The 14,411-nt window shown below is 56.3% G+C and overlaps 1 protein-coding gene across 2 annotated transcripts in view; it reads left to right on the forward strand.

Annotated features, from left to right (window-relative positions):
- Positions 1-14,411, forward strand: part of NAV1 (neuron navigator 1) — a 298,657-nt gene that overhangs the window by 82,281 nt on the left and 201,965 nt on the right. For both annotated transcript variants that reach the window (XM_084611036.1, XM_084611037.1), the window contains exons 2-3: positions 6,188-7,005; positions 10,269-10,372. In XM_084611036.1, the coding sequence (XP_084467162.1) occupies positions 6,206-7,005; positions 10,269-10,372 (904 nt within the window). In that variant the 5' untranslated portion in view covers positions 6,188-6,205. The remainder of the gene's footprint in view (positions 1-6,187; positions 7,006-10,268; positions 10,373-14,411) is intronic.

The following is a 14,411-nucleotide window of genomic DNA, read 5'->3' on the forward strand; positions in this document are numbered from 1 at the left end:
GGCTGTCCAGTGCAAGGTCCTCCATCGAGAAGGAAGACATGCAGGCCAGACCTACAGACTGGGGGGGTTGTGTCCTGGAAAGCAGGGACTCAGACAATCTTTAGTGGGGCCAGAGTGGACCAGCAATGGAACACGAGTGCCCAGCGAGACGCTGTGGCCAAGAGCACGACTGCGATATCTGAGCGTTTCAACGGGAGCGGTGAGCAGGAGCAGGAAGGCGACTTTACCTCTGTGTGCGGCTCTGGGGAGACCAACACTGAAACGCTGCGTCCAGTTGTGGGGCCCACGGTTTTTGAAAGGACGCTGCAAAATGGGAGCGGGCGCAGAAAAGAGCCACCAAAATGATTCAAGGGCTGGAGAAAATGCTGGACAACAACAGACTTGCTGTGCTCAGGCTGTTTAGATGATCAAAAAGAAGAGTGAGTGGTGCTGAGTGTAAATACCTTCCCGGGGAGAACACAACAGGATTACGGGGCTCTGCCATCAAGCAGAGAAAGGCAGAAGGAGAGTCAGTGGCTGGAAGCTGAAGCCAGACAAAGTACCAGTATTTAACCGTGAGTCATTGGAACAAACTCCCCAGGGAAGCGGTGGAGTCTCCATCTCTCGATGTCTTTAGATCCGGCCAGGACACCTTTCTGTTGAGCTCAGCACAGGGGCAACTGGGGGAAATTTCCTGGCAGGAGGTCAGACAACGTGAGCTAATGGTCCCTTCTGGCCTTCAACACTGTGAATCTCTGGCTGCAGCGGCTGGTGACAGGCCTGTAGCCTCCAGGGAATCGGCTCCAAAGCAGCCCACATCAGGGGTGGAAAGTTGTTCCCCGCTTTAGATGTGGTTAACGCACCAGACACAGCCCCTGTGAAATGAGCTGTCAGGTTTCAGACCACATCACAGTCACTGCTAATTGGGTGCCTTAGAGGGCGTCTCCGCCGAGAGACCAAGGGGGGACCGAGCCAGGCAGACCCCCAGGCCCTCTTGGCCCTAGACGTCGTCCCTCCAGCATAGCATGCGGGAAGCTCGCACTGATATGTGCTGCAGTTGTTCCAGAGACGTACAGAGACCATCAGGCTCTTCTCCTGGCCCCGTTACGTTCACACGTGCACCAGTTCTCCCAGACCAACAGGTGCCAGCCCCCTTCCTCGTGCATGCCACGTGCTGGTATAATCGTGCAAAGCGTGCCGAGCCCATCCTGGTTCCGCACTGAAGGGGGAGATTCACCCAGATGCCTCCTCCGGGCTTGACGAGAACGAGTGTGAAATCGATTGAACAGGCCGCAAAGGAAGTGCAGCCAGGCTGAATAGCAGGAGCAATAAGAGCAGCAGGGCTCCAAAAGATAATGAGAGAAGAGCCTGCCATAGGCACCCTCCCCACGGCATGCGGCGAGTTAGCAAAGCCGTCTGCCCCTCTGCTCAGAAATGCTCCTTTACTAACTGGATCCTGCTCATTGATGCGACTCGATGCCATGTGAATGTGGGGATCTCCAAACATGATCTGCAATCTCCCAACACCCCCTGCTGCCCTGAGAACACCCTTTCGCCACCCTGCACGTCTTGAATTGCTTTCATCTCAAGCATGTAAGCTGACCCCAGGAGCAAGGGTTAATGTAAACCGCCAGCTTGTGGTGGGCCAGTTCCAAGCTGATGTGTGGAGTGAGTTGGACTCCTCGGTCCCCATTCTGCCGTCAGTTCTGACCCCCCAACGCTGAGGGCCCAACGCAGCCTTTCATACTAACTGACCCTCCCTAGGACTCCGATGGGCCAGTGCACTCCCACTTACCAACGGCGAGGCTGGCAGCTGGCATACCATGAAGGCAGAGCATGCTGCTGTTACCCCTTTTCACCCGTGCAGTTGGCCAAAGTTTGTGGGGTCCGGCAGGTTGTTTTCGCTAGGAGGAGAAAGTGATGGTGGAGTCGGGTATTATGGTTGACAACCTCCCAGGATTGGCCTGGAGTCTCCTGGAATTGGCGTTGATCTCCTAGTGACTGTTGAAAGCAATCCGGGAGATTTTAATTGGATATTTTAAGAAAATGACATTAAGTCATGTTGGGTGGTGGGGGGGGGGGGGTGGGAATTTCCCGGAATAGCTTCAGTCAGAGTTGGCAACCCTATCGGGTATCCTTGGCGCAGTGATGTTGATTTACAAGAACGTACATAAAGTCCTGTTTCCCTGAACACAGCAGGACTCAAACTCTAGGAGTTAGTTTCTTTGCTCACATTTCCAGCCCCCTTTCAGCCAATACTCAGCCTAAAAGCTCTCCCTCTAGGCTTTTCTCAGGGTCACACTCCCAGGGCTTGTTTAGGTTGTGTCTGAAACTTCCTTGCTGCCTTCTCCTTCCTTCTTCAGTGTGTCTCCCCTTCTCTCTCCCACATACCCCCACCTCCAGCCAAAACCCTCCACCTGCATCGTGCCAGTTGCTGAGCCCACTCAGGTGTGCCTTACCTTTGTTTTTGGGTGCTGACCTGCCTGCGTTTTGGTTTGAAGCCCCCTTCTGTACTTGAATTTTATCCCGCAGGCTACACTCTACACTCTCCAGTTTCACCCAGCCCCACCAGGCCATCACATGCTTTACGGGGGGGCGGGGGTGGAACCTGCATTCACTTACTCCCTTCTGTTAGCTGCTTCCTCTGCTACGCTCCCCACCTCCATTTATCACATACACACTCGTAGGCCCTGTCTCTGTCTGCTGTACTTGAAGCTGCTCATGGCTGGCTCAGGACACAGTGGGTGTCCCCATGCCACCTGGTTAATACACCATTAGCATCCACAGCGCTAACCTTGCATTGCCCCAGGCGCTGCTGGCCTCGTTCTCCGGAGGGTGGTGCTATGGGTCACGGGTGAAATAGACCATACGGGGCAGGTTTTCCAATGAGCTCGGCATGCTGGGGGCTGAGCTCTTCTGCAGACCTGCTTCCATGTGTGCAAGGCCCCCAAGTAAGCAGGTGGCCTTTCCTACCAATGGGAGCATGTCTGATAGAACCCAGTGGAGTGGACCAGTCTGGGGGTGGCAGTGATATAGGTTAATCTGTTTGCAATAAATCAGCTCTTGCTCTGCTTAATTCTCTGCCGAGCTAGGTGTTCAGGGCACAAGGCAGTCAGCTCCTCTTCAGGGCAGCATATAAGGACTCCAGGGGCTAAACAGCGATGGAGTTTAGGGTCAGCCGTCCTCTTTTTAGGTGAATTACGGCACAGAGTGATTGACAGCTGTCTTGCAAACCTGCCTGCGTGAAGGAAATCAAGAGGAGATCTGTTCCCTGGCCTGTGCTCGGTGGAGGCTGCCTGCTCTGGGATCATGGCCCCAGGGGCAAACCACAATTCAGATTAAGATACAAAATAATAACGTCACTAGGAGTTTTATTGGATCCCTGAAGCAGAGCAGGTGCTGGGAGGCGGAAAGGCTATCCCCTGTTTTTGTTCTGCGTCTGTGCCCCCAGCCTGGTTAAGGCCAAGTTTCCTATTTGGGCACTTCTTGTTAGACCCCTAAATAAGAGGCCTGATTTCTGTCTATGTAGATATTTGCTCTGTCGTTGTAGGATCCGAGCAGCTCACCATCAATGGCTTAACACTCACATGTCCCAGGAGGTAGGGGAGTTATGCTCTAGGGATTATTGTGGGGCAGTTCTCTGGCCTGCGCTATACAGGGGTCAGACTAGATGATCACACTGGTCCCTTCGGGCTTTGGAATCTATGAAGCTGGTTTCACAGCCATGGAACTGCTGCACAGGGTAGGTGAAGTGATTTGCCTCGATTGGAACCCAGGTCTCTGGGGGCCCATCAGGCCTGCGTCAGAGCTGAGCTGTGCTAAACCCAACCTCTGCTGGACCCTGTGCCAGGTACAGCGGGAGTCTCCTGCCGCTGGGGCCGGGTGGCCCTGAATCAGAGATCTCAGTCAGCCTCGGGCAGCTGCCTCTCTCTGCTATGTCTGAGCTTGCGGGCGGATCAGAGGCCAGTCTGATGCTGCTGGGGTCGGACCCGCCTGCACCAGGTCTGGTTCAGTGCGTGCAGGCAACTTGGGACGTGCAGCACGCGAGATCCCCAGAACGGTCGCAAATCCTGTCTCCCGGAAGCCCTTGGAGAACCCACGCAGTGTGATACCAGCCTCTCTCTTCAGTCTGATAGGCCCAGCTGAGAGTTTCTCTGTTGCCTGCAGTTAGCCAGCTGGCAGTGCCCACCCAGGTGTGCTTTAATACGCTAGTTTATGGTGGGTAGAGGCTGTTACGCATCCCGGGACACTTCGTAGAGTTCAGTGATAAATACGGGAAAGAGGAGAGAGCCTCGGAGGCAGAGACCAGGGAGAAGAGCTGGGTGTTCAGATGAGATTTAGACAGAGATGGCCAGCGCAGGAGCTCTGGGGAGGTGCAATGCTGCAGTGGAGAATGCTCTTGCACCCCGTCAGGGAAGAGGCTGGCACTAGCTGAGCAGAGCAAGCCTGGGTCCTGGCAGGAGACACAGGGAGCTTGGAAGCTGAGCAGAGCACTAGATCCTGGTAGCATTCACCTGCTCTGGCTGAGTGTTTACAGCTGATTTCACAGAGAGTGAGAGAGTGCTTTGCACTTAGGGCTCTTCAGATCTGTTGTTGCTTTGAACCCCAAACCGGGTCGTGACCTCAATTTCCTGTAATCTGACTAAAGTGCTGGGGGGAGCGATATGGACTCCGGGCGGCTTCTTAATGGAAACTGAATTCTTGCAATCGTTTCATCTGCCCGTTTTTCTCCAGCATATGAAAGGAATTCCTCTCGGCCACTCGAGGGCTCAGACGGTGACCTGTTCTGTGTGGCTGGGCCTCATCCCCTGCTTTCAGGGGCAAGGCACCATAGGGGGCAGGTGAGAATCTCCCTGAAATGTGGCTCAAGTGAGGAGATGGAGAGGAATCATGTAGAAATGGATAATCAGGGAAATGGCCATTGCGTTCTGGCCACTGTACTGGGGTCCTCCCCCCCCGCCCCCACAGCACTGTGACAAGGGGAACCTCAAAAACAGCACTGGGACCCAGCTCCAGGCAACAGACCTGGATCCCAGCTTTCCTGGAGGTCTGTGGGGTGTGGATGACAAAGGGAGCTTTGTTCAGACCCATCCACAAGACGGGGGCCAGCTGCAAGTTGTGAATCTGGAGTTGGACGTCTCCAAAGTTTTAGGTGGGTTTGGATCTGGGAGAGGGTTGGTGCATGTGATGCCATGTTTGCTTGCAATATATTACCAAACCTCTAGGTGTCTCTGTGCTGTGTAGTGTCCAGAGAGGGTATGGTCCATGGTGAATGAGCACAACAAAGCTGGAGCTCAAGCTGTGTGGAAGATTGTTTGTGTCTGTAGTTGTAGCTAGGATACCAGTTTAAGAAAGACTGTGATGCCATAGGCCAGAGACATGATCTATGCTATCTCTGCTCCAAAGGTTTGGTGGAAATCACCTATAAGAATGGATCTTCAATGTTTCTGAATGAAGTAACCCTCTTTTTAGTGCTTCCTGCTGATGTTTCCTGCTTCTGTCTAAACCAGAAGCATCCCAGGTACAGCCCCTCTTGCAGTTGATTGGGATGGGCTTTTAGACCAGGGCCAGTGGTCTATCCTTGCGGGGATGGGGTAGGCAGGGCTGATGAGCGATGCTGTCACTGCCATGAGATCGGATCCAGAGGGCAGCACTGGGGGTCCTGGCAAGTTGACTGCAGGGTCCTGTGTGCCGGAGGACACCCCTGTGCTCATGAGAGAAGCAGGGCCCCTGAGCCAGCTCCCCTCGGCTGGGCCAGCTCAGGGTCCCCAAGGAGCGGTGCCCTGTCTGTGATCATGCTCTCTCCGGGCTATAGCCAGGCAGAAACTACAGCCTCTCCGTTGCCTGGATTCTGCAGTCAGTTCCCCAAGGTCCAAGCAGAGCTCCAAAAATACAGTCCCGGGGTAAAGGATCCGGGGTAAATGGCTGGGGCTGACAGGGACCCCATCCCCTCCAGCAGGGTGGGCTGGAGAGGGGGAGCCTATTATGCAGATCTTTAAGGGATCCTGAGGCCAAGGAAAGGATACTGTTGCCAATGGGCAAGGTCACGGGTCTCCTCATTAGTCCAAACCCCAGCAGTTCCTCTGTTCCCCCTAGTCTGAGCACCACGCTGCCTGAGGGGCCCCTCTTGCACCCCGTCTAGGAGCATCTCCCCCATTTGCCCCCAAGCCCAGCCTTAATCTGCTCTGCTTTTCTCTTCCCTCCCCAGCCCGCAGACCCTCTGACGATGAATGGGACGGCCAACGTGAACGTGACTGGCCGGAGCCATTATGCGTCTGCTATCCCAGTGCCCCGCACCATGTCCCAGAGCAAGCTGCCCCCGAGGCAGAGCAGCTTGGGGGCCCCCCCTTCCCAGCGGGCGGCATCACCACGGCCGGGGAAGGCGCCAGGCTGCATTGGCAGTCCGGCAGCCAAAGGCTCCAAGCCCAAGAGCCTTTCTAAAGCCCCCGTGGAGGCCGGGCCTGGGCCGGAGACAGCAGAGGCATCGGAGTGCAAAAGGGCTGACGGGGTGGAGTCTGGGCTCAGCCAGAGCACTAGGACTCCAGGCAGCAGCCCCCGGGGGGGGCCAAAGGCGACACCTCGAGCGACGGGGGCTCCGAAGAAGGCTCTGGTTCAAGGGACAGAGAGAGAGAAGGAGAGTCCGAAGCCCGGAGAGGCCTACAGCAGCCACGGCACCAAGAAGGGCTCAGGGAAGCCGAGTGGCGCTGCCGAGCTGGCCAAGACCCCTCACCTGCAGGGGAAGAGCCCGTCTCGCTTCAGCCTGTGCAGTGAGTCTGGGCTGGCCAGCGTCCCAGAAGGATCCAGTGCCAAGAGGCCCCAGAGCTGCCCGGTGAAAGGCCAGTGGGTGTCGGAAGCCCTCTGGAAAGGCAGCGGGGTGCCCAAGGCAGCCAGGGGTGAGGACAAGTCCCCGGGGATCTCACTGGGCACCAGCAGCCCCATGCAGAATAAGGAGCCGGCCATCAGCTTCTCCTCAGTCCCGCAGCAAAGTCACCCGGCCACTGCCACCGTGGCACCCTTCCACTACCGGTGAGTTCCCTGCCCAACAGTGTGCGGGGCACGGGGCTCCTCTGCGGGCAGGGGCATCTCATCTTCCCCTCCCCTGACTCTTCCCACCCCACACAAACCACGGGGCCATCTTCCCGTGCCCCTCATTGGCACTGGGAGCATTTGCGGGGGTAGGGTAGGCTAACACCATGGAGCTTGGGGGTGGCTTTCAGAGATCAACATGAGGAATGTGGGGCTCAGTCCGTGCACGGGGTGGGGGCTGGGCACACTCAGTGAGCGGTTGTGGGGGGAGGCAAACAGGGTGAGGGGTTGGGCAAATACAGAGGGGGGGGCTGGGGTTGCTAACTGTCTAATTGCACAAACCCAAACATCCTTGCTCTGCCCTGCCACGCCCCTTGCCTGAGGTCCCACCCCCTCACTCCATCCCCCCTCCATCTGTCACTCGCTGTCCCCCACCCTCACTCACTTTTACCAGGCTGAGGCAGAGGGTTGGGGTGCGGAAGGGGGTGCGGGATCTGGGAGAGAGTTTGGTTGCGGGAGGGGGCTCAGGGCTGGGGCAGGGGGTTGGAGTGCGAGAGCGGGTACAGGCTCTGGGAGGGAGTTTGAATGTGGGAGGGGGCTCAGGGCTGGGGCAGGGGGCTAGGGTGCAGGAGGAGGTGAGAGGTGCAGACTCTGGAATGGAGTTTGGGTGAGGGGGGCTCAGGGCTGGGGCAGGGGGTTGGGTGTAGGAGGGAGTTTGGGTTGTGGGCTCCAGCCGGGCAGCGCTTACCTCAGGCAACTCCTGAAAGCGACCGGCATGTCCAGCTCCTAGGCTCAGGGGCAGCCAGGCGGCTCTGCACCCTGCCCCTGCCTGCAGGCACCGCCCCTGCAACTGCCATTGGTCGAAGTTCCTGGCCAGTGGGAGCTGTGGAGTCAGTGCCCAGGGCAGGGATGGCACGCAGAGGCTCCCTGGCTGTCCCTGTGCCTAGGAGCTAGACAGATGTGCCGACCCCTTCCAGGAGCTGCGCAGAGCCAGGGCAGGCAGGGAGCCTGCCTTAGCCCCGTTGTGCTGCCAACCAGACGTTTAGGGACCTAAAATCTCCCAGTTTGGCTTCTGTAGCCACCGGTAGATCGAGGCCCATTCTGGGAGACTCCCGACCAATCCAGGAGGGTTGGCAACCCTAGGGGGGCCCAGAGTCGTGGTGGGGATTGGAGGTGGGGTGGGGGTTGGGTGCACACAGTGAGTGGGCAGGGTGGGGGTTGGGCATGTACAGTCGTGGGGGGGTTGGGCTGGGCACGGACAGTGAGGGGCCCTGGGGGGCTGCTCCTGCTGGTCACCCCTGTCATTCTCACGCTCTGCCTGCCACAATCGTGCCTCAAGTCTTGGTGGTTGAAAGCAGGGGGGAGCAGGTCTGAAAGCAGGGGGAGCTCTGTCCTGCCCTGCTGGAGGGGAGAGAGCTGCGCTCCCGGAAGCATCCCTCCCCCACCCCCCGCCGTGGTGTCGATCCCAGCCACGCTCGCAGGAGCCATGCACCGAACTCTATCCCATAACAGCTGCACCCGAGGGACGGTCCCACAGGCTCCTGGGGGTGGGGAGGGGGGCGGCGTCCAGCTGGGCAGCATCAGAGGAGCTCGGATGAGTCTTTGCGGCTGGGTCTGTCCTGTGTGGTTAAACAGCTGGATCCTTCCCACGCTTCCCAGCGGCCCACATCGTTTCAGCTCCCCATTCGATACTCCCTGCCCCCTTAGCCGGTGCAGTCAGACCTAGCCCCTAAGCACCGGAGGCCCATGCTGATGTGTCTAGCCTCTGTGGATGCAGAGAAAAGGTTGATAATGTGGCCTGCCAGTGACCCTGACAGCAATGCCAGAGTCTGCAGGGAGCCTGAGCCAATGGCTCTGCGGGCTGTGAACCGCAGCAGGCATCTCCAAACGGTGTGAACTCCCTGGGCTCCACCAGCTTCCACGCAAGCTTGGGGCTCTGTGTGGGGAAAGCAAGAGTGCAGCACTGGGAGGGGAGAGGGCTCCCTGCCACTGCCAAGCCAAACTGCGGGGCGAGGCCCCAGGGTGGTGCCATGGACAGCTGTCTGGGAACACCACGATCCCCTGTGGAACAGAGAATTCCCCTGGGAAAAGCCTGCCCGGGCTGAGTGGCTGAACAAGACACTGGGGTAGGAAGTGTGGAGCAACTTGGAGCAAACCCCTGAGCGATCTACCCATCCAACCGGGTGTAAATCAGGAGTAACTCCACAGGGTTTGATTCCTCTCTCACTCACTCTGGTGTAAATCAGGAGTAACCCCTGTGGAGCTAGTGGCAGTTACACTGGTCTCAGTAAGAGAAGCACCCGACCCAAGCCCTGATCTCTTTAGACCCATAAGCATCACATCACTGACCTCATGGAAGGAACGAGGATCCGACACGTGTTTAAACACCCCCAAACCACTGGGATGGGTTCCCTAGGGAGGTGGTGGAATCTCCTTCCTTAGAGGTTTCTAAGGTCAGGCTTGACAAAGCCCTGGCTGGGATGATTTAGTTGGGGTTGGACTAAATACCTCCTGAGGTCCCTTCCAACCCTGATCTTCTAGGATTCTATGAATCCTTAGTGAGTCCCAGGCCCATTTCGAAATCCAAAGGCCATGAGGAGGGCCAGATGAGCTCCCTGCTGGCATCAGATCATAGAATCATAGAATATCAGGGTTGGAAGGACCTCAGGAGGTCATCTAGTCCAACCCCCTGCTCAAAGCAGGACCAATCCCCCAATTTTTGCCCCAGATCCCTAAATAGCCCCCTCAAGGATTGAACTCACAACCCTGGGTTTAGCAGGCCAATGCTCAAACCTCTGAGCTATCTCTCCCCCCAGCCAGGAGAGGCAGCCTGGCAACCAGCTGTGCTCTCTGCTGCCTCCTTGACTCACCCTTTCTGTCATGGTCCCCTCCGGCTGTGGGGCCCGGATCTTCTGGCTTCCCCTGTCACTGCTACTGGAAGTGGGGCCGGTTGAGTCTGCGGCCCAGCAGCCCAACGAGCTTTCAGTCCCCAAATGGCTGGGGAACGAACCCCTACCCCAAGGGACTACGCTGCATCTCCAGGGCCCTGCTTTTCATGCATGCGTGACAGTAGACCTCTTGGCCAACGCTTTGAACCAGGGATCTCCAGAGCTAAAAGTAGCAGCTGTCACAGCTTGAGCTAAACAGCCCAGACGTCCTGCTTGAGGGCTGTAACAGATTCATCCCCTGTGGAGAGGGGGACCTCTAACACATTCACTGGGGGTCACACATGCCCTGACCCTAACTCCTTTCTCCGTCTCCAGGCTGCAGGGAGACAGGGAGAAGAGTGAATTCTCCCAGGAGGAGCGCGTGTGTGAGGAACCGATCAGCCCTGCAGACGGGCCTGAGCTGGGCTTCCCAGGCTTGGGTGAGTCAAGCTAGGATTCACTCCTCTGGGGATTGGGGTCGGGGGCAGCACGTGGGACCTGAGCAAACAGCTCCGTCACCGGGCGAGGGGGCTGGGAAGGAAGGAGCCAGCAGCTGTATTTCAGGGTAACGGACTGACTAATAGCTGGCTCGGCCGAATCTGGCCCTCGGCAAGGCCTGGTTGAACACTGAGGTTGCTGCACTCGGTGGCCAGGGGCAGCAGGATGCGGCTGGTCTGCTCTTGTGGCGTAATGAGAGACACCGGGTAATTAGCTCAAAAGGAGGCAGGCCGTCAGCACGCCATTGCCTGCGGCCGCGTGCCGGGTCTGCTGGGGCGCTCAAGGAGCGCTGGCTGCAGGCCGTGGTGGGGAGCGCTCGTCGTTGCCTGGGGATGCGACAGCAGAGCTCATGTACTCACACCGGTTGTGCTAAGTGGTTTTTCTGAACCGGGTCCAGATGTCAGTGGGGTTTCTACAGGGGCCTGGGGTCTAGGTCTGCCACGGGGGGAGAGGCTGCAGGGAGCCCTGCTGGGCCTTTGTGACCAGGATGGGCTGCAGCCAGGCTCCAGGGCCTGATCCTCCACCAGTGCAGAATGAACGTAAAACGCTGCCAAGCCAGCAGGGCAGCTGGTATGACCAATGCCCACAGTCCTGAATGCCAGGGGCAGGGAGCGTTAGCACCAGTAGGCGCTCCGCAGGGCCATATCCACGTCCCTTGCCTCTTCAGCACCTGCTAGCGGCTGGGGGAAGACGTGCAAGCTAGGTCTGACCCTGCCGCCATAGCTGTCAACGACAAAACTTGTGCTGGCCTCAGTGGGAGTTGGAACGTCACCTAGAGCCATGCTGCCTGCTTCTGTCTCATACTGGGGAAAGGCTCCTGTGATTGCTGCTGGTCCGTGCCCCTCTGCGCTCCCCACAGTGCCACCGGTGCTCTGGAAGGCACACGATGACAACGCGGCTGTATCTCTCTTGCCTGTCAGCTTGGCATCGCTTTGGCACATGGACGGGTCTTGTGGAGGGAGAAGGAGCAGACGCTGCTCTCACCTATACTCGGGGACTCTTTTTTTTATTTTAACAGAGTGACGCTGGATTTACTCTGGTGTAAAGCCGGACAGGAATCTGGCCCTGCAAATCCAGTGTGTCACATCAGTTCCGCTCATGGTCAGGGAACTGATCAGCCCCTCCGGAGCTAGCTACCTCCTCTGCCTTTTGCTCACGTCCATTTCACTCCCGCCCTGAGTTATCACCACGCGGCCTGAGGTGGCTGCCAGACCGTTTGTCGGTGGGGAGGAGGTCTGCCCAGCCACCCCAGGCCAGGCGGTGTATTTACCACGTCCTTTGATCGTGGGGGTAGGAAAGATGGTTTGCACTGGTTGAAATCTACCCCAGACTTGGACCCCACCCAGTCTGAACAGGAGAGTTTGATTCATTTTTTCAATAATGGTGCAGGGGCTCAAGGCTTCTGGGTTTCAGCCAGTGACAGCTGTGAAATGACCGCTCGCTTGCCAGCCCGTTTGAGCCGGCAGTGCTGGATTTCTGGGTAAACCTGAACTCGTCAGATATGTGGCCCGATCTCAAGACCAAAGGGGTTTGGGCATGTTCAGAAAAGGATCAGAACCCTGGGGCCCTGCCCTGACCTGAACCATTTGGGGCGGAAAGGTCCAACCCTGCTGGCGTAGAGTGTTTGAACATTAGGGTGGAGCGGCCTTATCTCCCAGAAGGAGGGAATAGGAATTGAGGAGATGCTGCCTCCGACCCAGGTTTGGGCCCTGAATATAAGCATGCTTTTATCTCTGGGTGCCCATCCCTTGGGAGAATCTAATCAGAAATCAGAGTCATGCTTCTGAGTTGGGCTCCCCCACTGGTCTGATCTCAGAAGCCATGTGATGTACGGGACTGAACTCATGGCTGGAAACTGCAGGACTTCTAATCCCAGTTCTGTCACTGACCATTGTGTGACCTTGAACAAGTCACAGCTCCTCTCTGTGCCTCTGTTTACCCTTTTGCAGAATATGGGACTATGGCAGGCATTAGCAAAGGTGGCACTATTACACATATCCTCCAAGTAATTTTTCTGAATGTGCGAGTAAGTTTTTAGTGTTGGAAGAAATGCTAGTGTTATTACTTTTAGGTTGGTCAAGGTTCTGCGTACAGGGGGCTACGTGAGTGGCAGGAAACTTTTCTCTCTGTCATGGGCTCTGTTTGGAGTCAATTCGTGAGGCTCCTTGGGAACTGGTCATTAGTGCTGGGCTGAGATTCCTGGAAGAAGGGATTGCTCTCCGTGCTGTTTGACCCCCTCTGTTCCAGGACTGGTGTTTGTGTGAATAAAGCAAGTCACACTTAGGAGATACTCAGACTCTGCATCACTGATCTCTCCTCTACTGGGAAGCTGACCTGTGGGGCCCCAGAACACTGCCCACTGCTCAGCTGAGGAGTGACACTGGGGTGAGAGCGGGATAGTGATGTCAGAAAGAGGCCCTGATATTATTATTTCTAATTAATAATTTCTATTATTTATTATTTCTAAGGACCCCAACTGAGGCACCATGGTGCAGAGCACTGTACAAACAAATAGTACACAGGCAGCCGCTGCCCCAGGGAGCTCACAATGCAGGATTTAGACAGTACCAAGAGAAGGAACAAACAAGACCAACCTTGCAGGGGTATGTGTGGGGTAGTATAAAGCCCGCAGTGATCTGAGACCCCATCTCCTCCTAGCACTGCAGCTGCAGTGCAAGCAGAAGAGGCCCTCAACCTGGAATCCCTCTTGATTTAAACAGAAAGGGGAAGCTGGCAGGCTGTTTGTGAGAGCCCCTTAACTCTGCCCCTCACGTCCTCTTTTGCAAGCCATCCAGATGTGCTGGAAGGTGCTTCATTTTCCTGAGGCACGTGGGGAAGGAGTGGCTAGGCATGGAGCTTTGGAGGAGTGCATTGGTGGGCAGCTATAAGCCGCCAATGGAGGGAGAGGCAGGTTATTATGGAGCAGATATTCGATAGACTCTACTCCCAGTCGGGCACAGAAAGAAGTGGCCAGCTTTTCAGAGGGGCTGCGAGCCCTGGGTGCTGAGTGCTGGTGAAAATCTAGCCAATCAGGTGTAAATCAGGAGTAACTCCACAGGGTTTGATTCTGGCCTTTAACTGGGTGCCTAAACGGGCACTGAGGGAGTCTAAAAATGAGGGCCTGGTTGCAGGAGGTGAGCGCTTGGCAGTCTGACCCTACATGCGCAATGGACAATGGTGCTGACATTTATAATGCCTGGCTGAATCTTGTAAATGTGCCCAGAGCAGAGCAGCAGCATCCAGCACTCTGCAGTGTTATCTACCCAACGTGTTAAATAGCCATGATATTTCTACCAACGGTCCGCTGAGAATATCCGTCCATCCACCCACCCGCCCACCGCTCAGCATACTTTGTCTGTGCTCCTCTGTTGTTTGCAGTGTTGCTGTAGCTGTGTTGGGCCCAGGATATTAGAGAGACGAGGTGGGTGAGGTAATAAGTTTTATTGGACCAACTTCTGTCGGTGAAAGAGACGCTTTCGAGTCACACCGAGCTCTGTGTAAACTTGGAAACTCATCTCTTTCACCAAGGGAAGTTGGTCCAATAAAACGTATTAACTCACTCCCTTATCTCTCTATTTTCCTAGCTCCTTGGCTACATATCTGTCTGTCTGCCTGTCCTGCTAGCTATTAGTATCGTCTTTGTTTGTCTGCCGTTCTCTGCCTGTCTGTCCTCGTAGATCTTAGTATACTGGTCTTCCCAGCTATCCGGCAGGGTTACCTGACTGAAGTGGCCTCTGCATAGAAATGTACAGGGTGGAGGCATTGATCTGTGACCTTGTTTGCTTTCATGATAGGAACTGGCCTCCATTATACCATCAGTTCTGGGAAACTCCTTGTATCTCTCTAGGAGCCTGGTAAGGAGTGTGGCTCTTTGGCTAAAGGGACTGTGAATGGGGCCTTCGGACAGAATCCGCCTACTCTGGGTTTGTGCCCAAACTCACCCTGCTCCCTGAGACTGGCTCTGTTAACAAGGTACCTCCC

The sequence above is a fragment of the Lepidochelys olivacea genome, assembly GCF_965140295.1.
Source record: "Lepidochelys olivacea isolate rLepOli2 genome assembly, chromosome: 21".
Lineage (NCBI taxonomy): Eukaryota > Metazoa > Chordata > Testudines > Cheloniidae > Lepidochelys > Lepidochelys olivacea.